This window comes from Gopherus flavomarginatus, chromosome 2, assembly GCF_025201925.1.
Source record: "Gopherus flavomarginatus isolate rGopFla2 chromosome 2, rGopFla2.mat.asm, whole genome shotgun sequence".
Classification (NCBI taxonomy): Eukaryota; Metazoa; Chordata; order Testudines; family Testudinidae; genus Gopherus; species Gopherus flavomarginatus.
This window is the reverse complement of record NC_066618.1, coordinates 95,502,566-95,518,547: the sequence shown is the minus strand read 5'-3', so window position 1 is coordinate 95,518,547 and position 15,982 is coordinate 95,502,566. Positions and strand designations below refer to the sequence as shown.

Here is a 15,982-nt window from a genome sequence, read left to right as displayed (position 1 = left end):
TGCCCTGTTCAAAGGGTTAGTCCTGTTATCACCTTGTTGAACCTGGGCTCAGTGTAGGGCAGGCAATGTCCAGAGCTGCAAGACCTATTGTGTTTTTAAGATCCTGGGCATGAGTCATAGGCCTCATGTGCTTTTGAGTCACCTATTGCACAGGACTCTGCCCAGACATGTTTCTGTGCTCACCTGCCTGGTTTTTCCCTGTGCCTCCTCCCCTGTGACAGAGGGAGCCTATCAGGATTACTGGCGGGAAACTGCCTGAGTTTGCCTTTAAAAACAGACATTTTTGGAACAAACATCAGAAAGGTTCCTGCATTGCTGCCTGGTCTGATCAGCCAGGGGTTCTGGGGGGTCCTTTCTCCGCTCTCGTTTTATTTTTTGAGCGTACCTCTGGTTTTTGAACCCCCCCCACGAAGAACGAATTGCTGCCTGAGATATCTCCTGATTATTGAGACTGTACCGAGCCCTGCTTGCTTCTTCTGATGTTGCTGCTGCTTCTGCCTTTGCTGCTGCATTGGGGACTGGTAAGAATCCCTCTGTGAAACTTTCCCTACTTTTATTTTATTACTTTAGCTGCTGGCTCTGTTTCCCCAGCACACAGACTCAAGCTAAACCTTGGTCTGTGTCTTAAAACCTCTCTTAAACTCCTGCAGCGCTTTGCTGCTAAAAATAAGTTTGTGCCGCTGCTAAGCTCTGCTCCTGTGGGCTTTGCCTCGGGGCTCCCTGCTTTCAGTTGTATCCCTTGGCTTCAGCCACCATCCCTTGGCTTCCTTGGGAGCTGTATCCTGGGCACATACCACTCTGCCCTCTGTGACTTCCCCCTAGCATAAGGTGCACCATAGGTTTTGGTTCTTTTAGTTTAATAAGTCATAGTTTGTTAAGATTGTAGAGCTTGTAAATTTCACCTGCCTTCTTATAGTTTACTGCTCCGTATAGTTGCTTGTTATAGTTTTGCTTAGAATTATGATATTTGTTGTTTTGCCTAGTCGTTGGTTAATTTAGATAAGGTTTTTGCTGCTTCAAATTCGTCTTCCTGCTGTCCCGATCTCCCCCTGAACTTTCTCGTGTCCGTTTTTCCCCCGCTCCAATCTCCCCCTCTGTGTACTTCTCCGAGTCTATAGACAAGGTTTTTGCCGCTTGAATTCGTGTCCGTTTCCCCCCCCCGCTCCAATCCCCCCCTCTGTGTGCTTCTCCGTGTCTCCCTGTTATAACCCTTTGCTGCTTTTCCCCCCGCAGCTGCACTCCCTCCGAACTTCCCGCCTCCTTGCTGCCCCCACCCCACGTCTCCATCACCCTCCGAACTTCCCAAACCCCTTGCTGCTTCTCCCCCTGTGAAACTTCCCAAACCCTTTGCCGCTTTTTTTCCTTTGTTTTTGGTGTCCGCTTGTTGCTTAAACCTCTCTCCAGCCCTCACCATCACACTGCTCCGTTGTCCTTACCCTGCAGGGCTTCAGAGTCCCTCGCTGCTTCCAGCCGCACTCTCCTCTCATCAGTTGCCACTAATCATTCACTCCCCTCCCCCCTCCTGTTCCTTGACAGATTATCTGCTATCCTAGCCTCACAAATTAAATCATTACTTTTCTTTTATACCGTTATATTGCATAAATTCACTTATATTCACATTTTACTTGTAATTATAACACCGCATTGGTTGCTTCCACTTTTCTAATATACTTTGTATTTGCATTGATACCATTGTGTTACATTGTGTGTAAGGCCACCAACCACTTACTACATTCTATCTAAGATTGTTGACCATTTTATATAGAAACTACCATTTTATTTTGCATTTATTTTTGATACGCGTATTGACTGTATTGTACCCCATTGTGCGGAACCCCACTTACTGCACCCCACTGTTAGAACTCCCTACACTGTTCAGTAAGAACCCCCCCCATCATTGTCTATTGTAAACACCCTATACACCCCATCCCATCGTATTTCATTGTTAAATTCCCACCACTTCCTTTTTCCTTTAATAAAGAAATTAATTGGCACCCCACCTGTGTGGTAATTCCTCCCCAAGATCCCATATACCTGCAGGCAGGGACAAGTGGGACAGTCAGAAGGAAACCGAGGGATGAAACCTGCTGCATTTCCTAACCCATATGCAGATTTTCCACTGCAGGGGAATATATGGCCTGTGCTCTTTACATTGATCTGTTACTAAACATTTAAGGGTGGCATTTTCAAAAACACTCAACATTGGCCTAACTCCGCTCCCACTGAAGTCAATGGGAGTTTTACTAGTGACTGCAATGGGAGTAGAGTTGGGCCAATGCTGAGCACTTTTGAAAATTCCTCCCTTAAATGACCAAAAGAGTAGGCTGGCAAAAGAAGGTGCAGCCATATAAAGGTATGAGACCTAAGAAAAAAGCCATCTTAGAAATTCATTAGCTTTTTAAATCTCAAGCTAAACAAGGCACAGTTGAGATTAATTTGTAGTTCATGCTATCCTAGAATTCTCACAAACACGGAACAGCTAATTAGTATGTGGGGTAGGGATAGACTTATTGATGTCTAAAAATAAACAAAGGTTCAATAACAACACCACCATGATCACCACAGTAACTTGACTATTGAAATGAGTGACCCTTTCATAATATGACTTCTCTTGGCAATCACAGCTTGATATCATTGCCTTGCTCTGTTCTAGACTTGGTTTTTCCTTTTTCAGATGAAAAGATCAGATAGCATTTCATTTTTTACAAACATGGCAAGAACGAATTAATCTTGCCTTTAGAGCATTAGAAAATCATGAGGATTTAATGAGCTATAGAACCTTTTCTGGACTACATGAGGTTGCTACATCCATCCTCAAATTTGTGGATTGCATGGTACATTATATTGAATGACATTTTTTTCACTTGTTTTTCTTTGTGCATACACTCATATATATATTTTAACTGAGGAAGTTAGTGAATAGCCGGGTTTTTTTTTTAAAAGTAAAATGAAACTTGCTGTCTTTTTGAAATGAACTATTATGGAAGTGCCTGCAATATAAGTCACTACATTCAGCTTTAGACAACAATTTTTCCTTTCAGAATAACACATTACTGGTTGAAGTACTTTGCTCATAAGAGAGAAAAGCTAAACTACTTTTTTGAATTTTTTCTCCTGCCTGAATGAGTCTGAATATAATTAAAATATACCTTTCATTCCGTGAGACAGAATGGTAACAAAACAGGGAACTCTGAAAAAGGCTATGAAAGTGAGTAAGGAGCAGATGGTTATTTCTGTTGCGGCTGTTTTTGAAATCATTGAAGTTATAGATAATTTACCTGTTGACCTGGTTTGAGTGGTGATAGTGTTATTCCCTGGGTGTTGATCACTGGTAGTATCTGGTTTCCAATGACTGTAGCAATGATCTGACCCTGGGCATTGGTCAATAACTGTGGGGTAATTGGCTGCACTTGAAGGCCCTGAGCTCCTCCTGCTGCCTGATTTGATGGGACTGGATTAGGCATCAGTGGAATTGTTCCAATAATCTACAAGAAACAAAACAATAGGTAAAAATCTACACATAACACAAATATTTATTATATATTATTACTTGTTTTATATATATGCATTTTATATCAGGTAAACCAAAGACTGTCCTTTTTTCCCCACATGTTCACTTGTTATCCCAAATTGCTCAATAAAAGATAGGCTTATGCCTGAAAAGTGCTGAGCACCCTTGACACCTGTTGATTTCAGTGAGAATTCTCTCTCTCTCTCTCTCTCTCTCACACACACACACACACACACACACACCCTTCAGTGATCAGCAAAAAGCAGGCAAATTCTGGCTGACGATAAGCAGCACAATACAAAAATTGTGGGTGGGGGGCACTGACATTTTGACTAATAAAACGGGCAAAACCTTGCATTTATAAAAAATGACACAGGGAGCCAAACTTGGAGGGGATACAGAGAACAGAAAGAGCTGCCATACTGAGTCAGACCATGTTTCATCTTGCCTAGTATCCTGTCTCCAACAGTGGCCTGTACCAGAGCTTCTGGGGCAGTGTACCGAAGAGGTCAATTAGAGAGTCATCCATTCCTGTCTTCCACTCCCAGCTTCTGGCAGTCAGAGCTTTAGGGTTACTGCGAGCATGGGGTTGTGTTCCTGACCTCTTGGCTAATAGCCATTGATAGACACATTCTCCATGAACTTATCCAGTTCTTTTTTGAGCCCCAGTGTACTTACGGCCATCACAACATCCCATGGCAATGAATTCCACAGGTTAGTTGTGTGTTGTGTGAAAAAGTGCTTCCTCTTGTTTGTATTAAACCTGCTTCCTATCAATTTGGTCAGGTTACTCCTGGTTTTTGCATTGTGTGAGGGTAAATAACACTTTTCTATTCACTTTTTCCTCATTATCTGTGATTTCATAGACCTCTTCTAAGCTGAACAGCACTAATTTTTTTAGTCTCTCCTCATATGGAAGCCATTCCATTTTCCCTAATCGCCTTTGCTTCTCTTCTCTGAACCTTTTCCAGTTCCACTTTTTGAGACGGGCTGACCAGAACTGGACACAGTATTGAAAGTATGGGCATGCCATTAATTTATATAGTGGCATTATGATATTTTATGTCTTTTCCCCCCCCATTCCTAATAGTTCCTAACATACTTTGAGCCTGTTTGACTGCTGCTGAGCACTGCATGGAAGTGTTCAGAGAATTATCCTGGGTGACTCCAAGATCTTTCTTGGGTGGTTACAGCTAATTTAGAACACATCATTGTATACATATAGTTGGGATTATTTTTTTTTTCAGTGTGCATTACTTTGCACTTATCAGCATTGAGTTTTGCCATTTTGTTACCCTGTCACCTAGTTTTGTGAGATTCTTCCATAACACTTAGCAGTCAGCTTTGGATGTAATTATCTTGAATAATTTTATACTGCCTGCAAACTTTGCCACTTCACTGTTCACCCCTTTTCCAGATCATTAATTAATATGTTGAACAACAGAGGTCCCAGTATGGATTCTTGGAGGACCACACAGTTCACCTCTCCATTGTGAAAACTGACCGTTTATTCCTACCCAGGGTATGTCTACACTATCCGCTGGATCGGCAGGCAGCGATTGATCCAGCAGGGGTCAATTTATTGCATCTAGTCTAGACGCGATAAATCGACCCCCAAGTGCTCTCCCGTCAACTCCTGTATTCCACCTCCGTGAGAGGTGCAGACAGAGTCGATGGGGGAGCAGCAGCAGTTGACTCACCGCGATGAAGACACCACCATAAGTTGATCTAAGTACGTCGACTTCAGCTACGTTATTCATGTAGCTGAAGCTGCATAACTTAGATCAATCCCCCCACCCTAGTGTAGACCAGAGTGTTTCCTATCTTTCATCCAGTTACTGCTCCATGAAAGGACCTTACCTCTTATCTCATGGCTACTTAGTTTTAGTACTTAGTACTTTAAAAGCCTTTGGTGTAAGGAGTATAAGTTACTATAAGGGTTATTTACCCATCACTTCAGAGTCTTTAAGGTCCATAAGAAAAGACTGGGTCTCAGTTTCTGAGGTCTCATCTGAAAGAGCCACACACGGTAATCTGCACTGAACTCTAGGCAGATACCTCAGAAGGAAGAAGGACTGAGTGGACCCCTCTTGCATTTGAAACCTGAGCTTAGAGCAGAAATATTAACATGCCTGTAAAACTGAAATACAGATAAGATGACAGACATGTACTGAATGAAAGGTAGCAGGATCTTTTCACAAATATTATAGCACACAAATACACCTCAGGTGAGGCTCATTTAAAAAAAAAGTTTTTCAAGATACTGAATGGCCAAAGTTATCTTCAGCGTGAACAGGTGCAAATCCCACTGACTTCAACAGCTATTTTGAATACATCAATGGAAAATAATACTAATGCCACCCTAGTGCTCAAATAACATGTCTCATCTGTAGATTTCAAAGTGCTTTACAAAGGCGCTCTGTGTCATTAACTTTTATGTGGTATAAGTGTGGTATAAGTTTTAACACAATTCACTGTAAAAATAGCTTAAAAATTGCTTATTAAGAATACCAGTGGCTTGGTGGCCAGATCACAGAAATATTATCTGGGACAGCAAGACAATGGGAAGACCCTGGGTCTATTGAAAATTAAAGGAGATACAACATGTGAGTTCCAACAGAGAAGAATGACAGGCCTCCATCGACTGTGCTTTGACATATGACTCAGTGGCATTCAGTTCTGTCCAAGGTGATGCTGACATGCCTTCTTTCTTAGACTAAACATTTTGGGAAGAAATCAGGGGTTGGAAGCATGGGGTGGGAAAAGCAGAAAGATTAAGAGGAAAATTGTAGTTCTCAAAATGAAGACGGAAGAGAATGTGAAAGTTCCACCTGGAACTAGCTTTTCTGTGAGATGGCCAGATGGAGTATTGAGCCCACCAATTTGAACTAAATAATGACACCAGGGTATATTTTACATGCTCAAAGCACTGTACAGACATGCTAATTTAGCCGTACTACATCCCTGTAAGGCAGATAGTTAAATAACCAGATGGGGAAACTGAGATAGAGAAGTGAAGTGACCAAGATCAAACAGCAAATTATTGGCAGAGTGAGACTTTGAACTTAGATCTGCTCCAGCAGTGCATCTTTCTCCAGACGATACTATTTCAGGCATCCTCATTTGAGCTGCACCTATGCTACAGTCTCTGAGGGGATGATAGTTCATTAACCAGTGGGGATTAATTTGAATAATTAGTAGACCACAAGCTATTTTAAAGGGTCTGACTTTCATCATAATTAAGATAGCATAGAGCACAGCATATCAGCCTGCTCATATGTCCTGCAAGGTTTACGGGCTATACAATATATTCTTTCACTTTCGCAAGTGTTAACCAATGGGAAGAACCACCCTTCTTCACTTCATCAGCAGAAACTTTGCATAGGGATCTCATCACTTCACCATGTCAGTAAAGGACATGGCCTTGAGATGTTACTGTTGGGCCTATAAATTTAACCAGGAAGGTTTGAATCTCTGTAAGGTAAAAAACGCTGCTCTGGTTTATCACTAATAGATATGTTTGCACCCACATTTAAAATGCATTTCTTGGATTGCAGCTGGACATTTATAGACAGACAGTGCTGAAGACCACACTTTTTAAGGTCAGAAGCAGAAAGAGATCAATATGTGTTGTGTGTGTCACACCTTACTGTACTCTGTGTACTGCACACACACAGCCAGAGAGAGTGGGGAAAGGATACACAGTACTGAGTTACCCTATAAGTTTAGGCACACAAGCATGTTGAGGTGTAGGTGTTATGATACAGTCTTTAACTACATGATTCTAGACTACTTTTTCCACAGGATTCCTGTCTCTCTCAGTACACAGGATGGATAGTGCTCAGGGAATGAGTCAGCCATTCACAATTTTTATCCCGGTCATTCAATTAGTTGTCCTAACCTATTTACTGCATACCTTCTAAAGCCTGCAATGAATACAGAATTATTCACTTTCTCATGGCTTTTTTTTTTAACTCACTATAGTATTTGAGTTTTATCGTAAACATTAATTATTTTGTCTCCATTGCAAAATAAGAGAGCATTATTATCCCCATTTTACAGATGGGGAAACAGACTTACCTCAGGCCGCAGAGTGAATTAGTGGCAGAGTCAGGATGAATCCTTATGCTCATTCCTCCAGGCTATGGTACCTTTAGCAACTTTAGGCTATGGTGTATAAGTTTTTGCAATTCTTTTGCTAACACAAAGAGAGGATGCCAAAGAGCTGCTGCTTCCACTCTTGTGGGGAGTGGCTAATTGTGCACATATTTGCACTTCAGCTATAGAACTGTGTTTTTGTTTAAATGTATAATAATAGTTGTTTATTTCCCAACAGTGGATCTTTTCCTATTGCTGCTGTTACATTTATTGGGGTTTGAAATTTGTTTAAAAGTGACTATTATGTTCTAAAACATATCATGTATTGGATTTTTATTATTAGTTCTTATCTAACAAGCATTAATCTTCAGTCAGAAACAGGCATGCCACCTTGTTTGGCTGCTTCCCCAGCACAGCCAAAGGCAGATGGCAAATTGTGGCAAAATGAATGGTTTAACATCTGCCTTTGTCTCTGTTCAGAAACAGCTGAATAGAGGCAAAGACAGGCTTCATTGGGCTGTTTCTGATGTAAACCAAAGGTTGCTGCCAAGCAAATGCTGCTGCTCATTTTGAAAACTGGTTGTGAAGTATTAAAGAAGGGAAATGCTGAGATTTTTTCAGTAGCAGGGCCCAAAAGCATTTATCGCCTGGCTTTATTAGTGTGCCACACTGCACTTGAAAAACGTATACAGTTTTGATCTTTTAATCAATGGAAAAGCTGTTTTAAAACCCAGAATCATATGTGCATAAAAACCATTTAACATCCCAAACCACAAGGAGAATATGTGTGAAAAACGTACACTTAAAGTAGTGAGAATTGCTAATTCGGTTTCAGGGAGGAGAAATGGCCGCTAATAGAACAGAATGAAAACCCCAAATCAATATTGAAAAGACAATATAGTGTAACTGAACACAAAGTAGCTTTATTAATAAACAGAAATATTTAAAAAGAGAAATAACAATTATTTTTAGAGTGGAGCTCAATGCTGTATATTCTTCCTGGAGTTCACAAGGCACTCAATAGTTGTCAGATGGTGAAATCATCATGGTTTGCAACAGGTTGTGTAGAAAAGGACTCTTGCTCTGCGCTAGTCTTCCAAGGTTCAAGCAACCAAGGTCAGTGGCCAGAAGAGCTCTCATGGCTAGAAGTGAACAGCAACAGTCAAAATGTCTTTGCTCTTGGATGTGAAACTCCTGTTCCCAATTGCTAGAGGTGATCAGTACCTTAGGGAGCACCATTTCCCAGCTGTGGAAAAGTGGTATATTAGCAGTAATATATTTATTGCTCACATAGCAGCTAACTCATAGTGTCTATAGAATACACTGGTGCGGTTGCTAGTAGGCTCTTTTTCTTCTCATGTGATGCCTGGGTTCATGTGTAGCCTCTTAGCCCAGCCAGCCATGGCATTCTCCACACCATCCAGAGACTTCACAGAAGGGGATGAAGGAGTCTATGTCACACTGATAAAGCCCTCCTCTTGCAAGCCTTCAGTTCATTCTCAAAGATACATAGTGATACATGGTGGCAATTCCTGTATCTCATTCTATCCTGGTAATCCTCAGGAATTATTTCATCACCCACCAAGAGCTCTATGGGTGTCACTGAATAAATATCTACTACATGTGTGACTTTGGTCTCCTGCATGCCCTGTGGTGGATCTGCCTGGATGCAGGGAAACACCACACTTAGGAGTTTCGTCTGAAAGGTAACGTGTCAAGGACGTTAATGTGTGCCAAAAGATAAAAGCAACAGTGATACAAAACAACACTATCCATCAGCTCCCCTGTTCTGATAACACACTTTCTCCATCTTGCTTGCCTAAGAAATATGATGTGCCATGCACACCAGCAAGAATAAAATCCATTGCATGGCCACTGTACAGTGAATTATATTATCTCCTTACCAATGGCATTCTAGAGTAGCTTGGAAATGCTTTAGTCATTTTGTACTTCCTTGGCAAGGCCTGCATTTTCTTGCTGACTTCATTTGTTGTCTCTTTTGGCAGATCCTTGGATTTTCATCTTCATCTCCTTAGATTTCCACTGCAGCTTTAACTTACCTTTGCTATCTGTGGAGTTAAAAGTAACTTATAATTATTAGAGTGCAAAATAGCACCAACAAATATTGCCAGCCAGTACATAAAGACACAAAATACAATACATGCCTTTCCAGCTTCATCATTTCAGTCCCAAACATCCATCACTGTAGGTTTTCTTCAAGTAAGCTTCTTGTCAATCCTTCGCATTGCCTCTGAGGTATCTGGTATCAACGATGTCTGAGATAAAATCATCCACTCTACAGTGAAACAGACTTTTTAGCAGGAAGATGATGAAATGTTGTTAAACTAAAAGGTAGTATAGCAAGATGATTATCCACAAATGTGCACATTCTGTAGCTGGTCTTCAATTTGACGATCCCCAGGCATGAATGAGATGTCCATATAAATACTTTGCTGGCCCATTCTGCAATCAGTTCAGTAGCCATAACATAGTTAGATAACTTTTGTCATCACACCATTGTGGTACATGAGTCTTTAAGCTCTGCAAGAGGTAACATTGCAACACATGATTCATTCTCTGAGACGCAAGAAGGTTTTTAAGCTTCCTGCAACGTACGACATATTGGGAGTTAAAATATCATCTAAATGCATTTCCTTTCTTAGCTTTTGAATGGAGAAAACTGTTTGTATTCAGTCAATAACCAAAATGAGAAGGGTCATCAGCATCATGCTGCACAAGTTAAAGGAATATCTTATCTTAGGTTACATTTCTGTAACACATTAAGAGAAGAATGAGAAAAGTGGAAATGAGTGAAATGTATAAGGGATTTTAAGTTACTGAACATTTGCCAGTCACTTTAAGCCTACTGATGGTGGGACCAACAGGATAACAAGACATCTCATTAGCCATGAATCTGTGCCTACTTGTTTCAGTGTTTCAACTCTGAGATTTTGAATTATTCCAAGTACGCTATAAGACCAAAACTATATATTAAATATGGCAGGAAGAGGTAAGTCCTTGTAATCTATGGTACACAGCACAATGTTTGATTACAGTATGATGCATTTACTACAGGTTAATAAATTGCCTTCAGAATCTTTTTGCATTAATTGAAGGGTTCTTTCCTGATAGTCACTGTCCCATGATCATAGATAGTTTGAGGATAAAAAGAGAGAGTAAGGGACAGAGTAAAGCAGGGTGAGGATTTTGAGGTGACTTTTTTGGACTCAGTCAGATTCACACATTCTTAGTTACATCAACTCTACCAGTATGTATGGGAGTCTATGGTATTGGGTACTTTGCATACTGAAGATCTGGAAGGTATAAGATGTAAGTTCAAGTCAATGAGTGCTACTGGCACCTTTTCCTGGCTCCTGAGTATGTAAGTTACACTAATATAGACTTTCTTAAAGATCAAGAGAGTGGGTGTAAAAACTAAAGCAGTCTGACTGAAACTAACGGTGCCTACTGGAGTCAAAGAGATAATAGTTTATAGCACACATATTTGCATTTGAAGCTGAGAAAGCTTGAAAACATGATACAACAGAATGCTCTTCCAGAGACTGGGGGCATCAGATAATGAAACTACAGCCAAGCATCTATGGAAGTACATCTCTGGATTGTCATTGCATATAAAGAATTATGGTTTTCAAGACTGAGCATTGTTCATATATCTCATGGTAAGTATCACAATGGAACACTGAGTTTGACATTCCACCTTCCTACTTTTGCAGCAATTTTTTTTTAGCAAGTAGCGTTTGTATAGTAACACTACACTGTATAAGGTTTTGTTCTTCATTGTAGCAGGAACGATGGGCTGAAATCATTCTCAAGTAAATATAATGATGCTCTGTTAAAGGGGAGACGTCCGTAGTCAGAGAAATGTCTCTTCTCATCAAACACAGTTGGCGTTTTCACATAGCAAAAACTTAAGGAAATAAAACAGACCAAATAAAAGTCAGAAGTTGCGCAGGGTTTCTGTTTAAGCTGGTTCTCAGGGAACAGTTTATTGCACAAATGTAGCCCCTTTTTTTGTTATGAGAATCTGAATTAGTCATAAAGAGTCTTTAAGGGCTTGATTTCCAAAAGTGCCTGAGCACCTGCTGAATTCAACTGGATATCTGGGTGCTGAGAACACCACACCTGTCGGTTTCTACAAAACTGTTCATCGTTTAAAACTCTTCAATGAATGGCTAATGCAAATGCATTTCAGCATATGGACTGCTTGCAAATTATTGCTGTGATTAAGTATTTGCTATCTGTAACTGGCTGTTTTAACTGTCCTTCAGCACTGGGAGCCTGTAAGTGAGTGTGGCCGTGTGGGGAGAGGGGCTGACACGGGTGTGGTGCAGTACATGGTTCCCCTGCAGCAAGCCTTACTGAGGGAAGGAAGGGAGCATTCAATATCCCTATAGCTAGACACATTTAACAGTACAGTAGAAGACTGGCCGATGTACATAGAATGGTTGGAGCAGTATTTTGCGGTCCAAGACACTCTACAAGAAGAAAATGCCTGCATTGCTGAACTCTACGGATGGCAAGACATATCTATGGGGCAGTCTGACGTCTCTAGACAAGTCATGCAGCAACACTTTTGTTGAGTTAGTGACAATATTACAAGAGCATTTTGCAGAAAAACCTTGGGAGATAGCTGAGCACTTTAGATTCCTTAAGCACAGCCAGCAGGAAGATGAAAACATCATGATGTATTGAGCTACACTACAAAGATTAGCAGAACACCGCAGTTTTGGAAATACCCTGCAAGTTGCTGTGAGGGATCAATTGGCATGTGGTATCAGAGATGAAGCAACCCCGAAGCATCTTCTAACAACCACCACTTTCACATGCAAGAGAATTATGGAGATAGCTACTTCTATAGAGGTTGCTGACACAGTCAAAATGAGTTTCAATCAATAGGTAAGAGTAGACACTCTACACACAAATTGCATTATATTCCAAGGTGAAAAGTCAAGACAAAGTCACAGGGAAATTGCTGTCGCTGTGGCAATGGTGGATACAGTGCAACTGACTGCTGTTTCTGGCATGAGGCCATTGGCACTGTGGCAAAAAGGGGCCCTGTCATAAACAGATAGCTAAGGGTTAATGTCTCTTTCACCTGAAGCACCTGACCAGATGACCAATTAGGAAACCGGATTTTTTCAACTCTGGGTGGAGGGAATTTTGTGTCTGAGGTCTTTGTCTGTCTGCCTGCTTTCTCTGAGCTTTGGAGAAGTAGTTTTACTTTCTAATCTTCTGTTTCTAAGTGTAAGGACAAAGAGATCAGATAGTAAGTTATATGGTTTCTTTTCTTTGGTATTTGCATGAATATAAGTGCTGGAGTGCTTTGATTTGTATTCTTTTTGAATAAGGCTGTTTATTCAATATTCTTTTAAGCAATTGACCCTGTATTTTGTCACCTTAATACAGAGAGACCATTTGTATGTATTTTTTCTTTCTTTTTTATATAAAGCTTTCTTTTAAGACCTGTTGGAGTTTTCTTTTCTGGGAAATTTCAGGGAAATTGAGTCTGTACTCACCAGGGAATTGGTGGGAGGAAGAAATCAGGGGGAGATCTGTGTGTGTTGGATTTGCTAGCCTGATTTTGCATTCCCTCTGGGTGAAGAGGAAAGTGCTTTTGTTTCCAGGACTGGGAACGGAGAGGGGGAGTCACTCTGTTTGGATTCACAGAGCTTGTGTCTGTGTATCTCTCCAGGAGCACCTGGAGGGGGGAAGGGAAAAAGGGTTATTTCCCTTTGTTGTGAGACTCAAGGGATTTGGGTCTTGGGGTCCCCAGGGAAGGTTTTTCAGGGGGACCAGAGTGCCCCAAAACACTCTAATTTTTTGGGTGGTGGCTGCAAGTACCAGGTCCAAGCTGGTAACTAAGCTTGGAGGTTTTCATGCTAACCCCCATATTTTGGACGCTAAGGTCCAAATCTGGGACTAAAGTTATGATATGGTGTGCAGCGGTTACGGGATAGACAAAATCCAGAAGCCAGTAGGAATATTATATTTTTCTTTTCTCTGCTAAAGGCTTTTTAGCAGAGAGAAACAGTTTGGTTTTAAAAGGGAACCAAAGAGAATTTTTTTTTCTGCTCTCTCTGGCAGTTTGTGGCTTGCATGTTAAGCAAGAAGCCATTACCAGACTGTTAAGGGTCTTTTGTGACAATAGCTCTCCCATTAAGAGTCATTACCAGCACTATATACATGCAAATAAAGTGGTTTTTCAGGTTTACTTAACATTGAAGATTAGCTAAAGGCACTGTTGCTAGGCAGACTCTAGAAGGCAACAGAGCCTGCAGTGCAGAAGATAAACACCGGAGGGCACCCCAACCCAAGAAAACAGGAACCATGACTTCTAAGGCAAAAATTGAGGCCGAAGAACAAATCAAAGAAGCTGAACACAGGCGACAACTGGAAATAAAACAAAAAGAGATGGAGATGAAAGAAAGAGAAGAACAAATCAAACAGGCAGCACACAAAAGAAAACTAGAAGAAGAACAGTTGGCCCACCGAAGGAAACAAGCAGAAGAGGAGTTGGCCCACAGAAGGAAGCAAGAAGAAAAAGAAGCAGCCCACCGCCGAGACATGGAAAAACACCAAAAAAAATGGAAAAACAACAAAAAAAAAAATAAAAAAACAACAAAAAGAAAATGAAGAGAAGGAAAAACAAAGAAAACATGAACTGGACTTGGCAAAAGCTGGGCTGCATGTACCAGCCAACCCTAACAACCCGGCGCCAATTATTGCTCCACAGCACAGGAAATTTCCCACCTACAAGGCAGGTGATGACACCGAGGCCTTCTTGGAAAATTTTGAAAGAGCCTGTCTTGGGTACAGCATCCCCGAAGACCAGTACATGGTAGAATTGAGGTCACAGCTCAGTGGACCTTTAGCAGAGGTGGCAGCTGAAATGCCTAAGCAGCAAATGAATGACTTTAAACTTTTTCAAACCAAGGCCAGATACAGAATGGGGATAACCCCAGATCATGCCCGTCGGCGCTTCAGAACCCAAAAGTGGAAACCAGATGTGTCATTTCCCAAACACGCCTACTACGTTGCAAAAAATTATGAGGCCTGGATATCAGGACACAACGTTCAAACCTTGAAAGAACTGCACCTCCTCATACAAATGAAGCAGATCTTGAATGGTGTTCCTGAAGACATCACACGGTACATACAAGATGGAAAACCCAAAAATCTCGCTGAGGCGGGGGAGATTGGAGCCAGATGGATGGAAGTGGCAGAAAGCAAGAAAGCTACTGTCAAGGGGAATGATTATCCCAGGGGGCACACCGACCATAAACCTTACAACCGAGGACAGCCAAAAACCCCACATACAACCCAAGTAAAGCCACAGACGCCCTATTCGTCCACCTCACCAGTCTCCAGTAACTCACCTCGGCCCACTGACCCATCAGATGGAAGATGCTTTAAGTGTAATAAACTGGGACATATCAAGGTCAACTGTCCCAAGAACACCATGCCAGTGCAATTCATTACACCACCATCACACCAAAGATCCCCAGGCCCAGATGCCTCTCAAATACCTTTGGAGCGAAGGGAAAATTTAAGAGTGGGTGGAAAGAAGGTTACTGCGTGGAGAGACACGGGGGGACAAGTGTCAGCTATCCACCAATCCTTCGTTGACCCCAAATTCATCAACCCAAAGGCCAAAGTTACAATTTACCCCTTCATGTCACAAGCTGTAGACTTGCCTACAGCTCAACTGCCTGTCCAGTACAAAGGCTGGTCAGGAATGTGGACTTTTGCAGTCTATGACAATTATCCTATCCCCATGCTACTGGGGGAAGACTTGGCCAACCAGGTGAGGCGGGCCAAGAGAGTGGGAAAGGTTACACGTAGCCAAACCAGGCAAGCTTCCAGACCCATTCCTGTTCCTGAGCCGTCCACAGAGGCCCCGTCTGTGTTACCAGAGACCCAGACAGAGGTAGTGAACCCGGATTCCATGCCTACCACTGAAACAGCCACAGCATCTCCAGTCCCAGGCCCGGAACTGGAACAGCAACCAGCACCAGCAAGTGCAACCACATCTTCAAACTCAACGCCAGAGGGCGCCAGCGAGCCAAAACTGGCAAAAGCAAAAAACAGCCATACCCAAAAGGCTCAGCCAGAGCCTGAAATACCCTCAGGTGCACCAGCGGACAGCGGTTCACCAGCAACGGAAACAAACCCCTCATCTACATCGCTTCCAGGGGGACCAAGCCCAAGTCCACAGTCTGAGGAAGAACTGGTGACCCCAGCCTCAAGGGAACAGTTCCAGACTGAGCAGGAAGCAGATGACAGCCTTCAGAAAGCTTGGGCGGCAGCACGAAGCACCCCACCGCCTCTCAGCTCTTCTAATCGATCCCGGTT

At 42.0% G+C, this 15,982-nt stretch overlaps 1 protein-coding gene across 2 annotated transcripts in view; it reads right to left on the bottom strand.

The window, feature by feature from the left end:
- The window catches only part of POU6F2 (POU class 6 homeobox 2), a 419,307-nt gene that overhangs the window by 27,695 nt on the left and 375,630 nt on the right, over nt 1–15,982 (bottom strand). For both annotated transcript variants that reach the window (XM_050937705.1, XM_050937706.1), the window contains one exon: nt 3,279–3,485. In XM_050937705.1, coding sequence (XP_050793662.1) covers nt 3,279–3,485 — 207 coding nt within the window. The remainder of the gene's footprint in view (nt 1–3,278; nt 3,486–15,982) is intronic.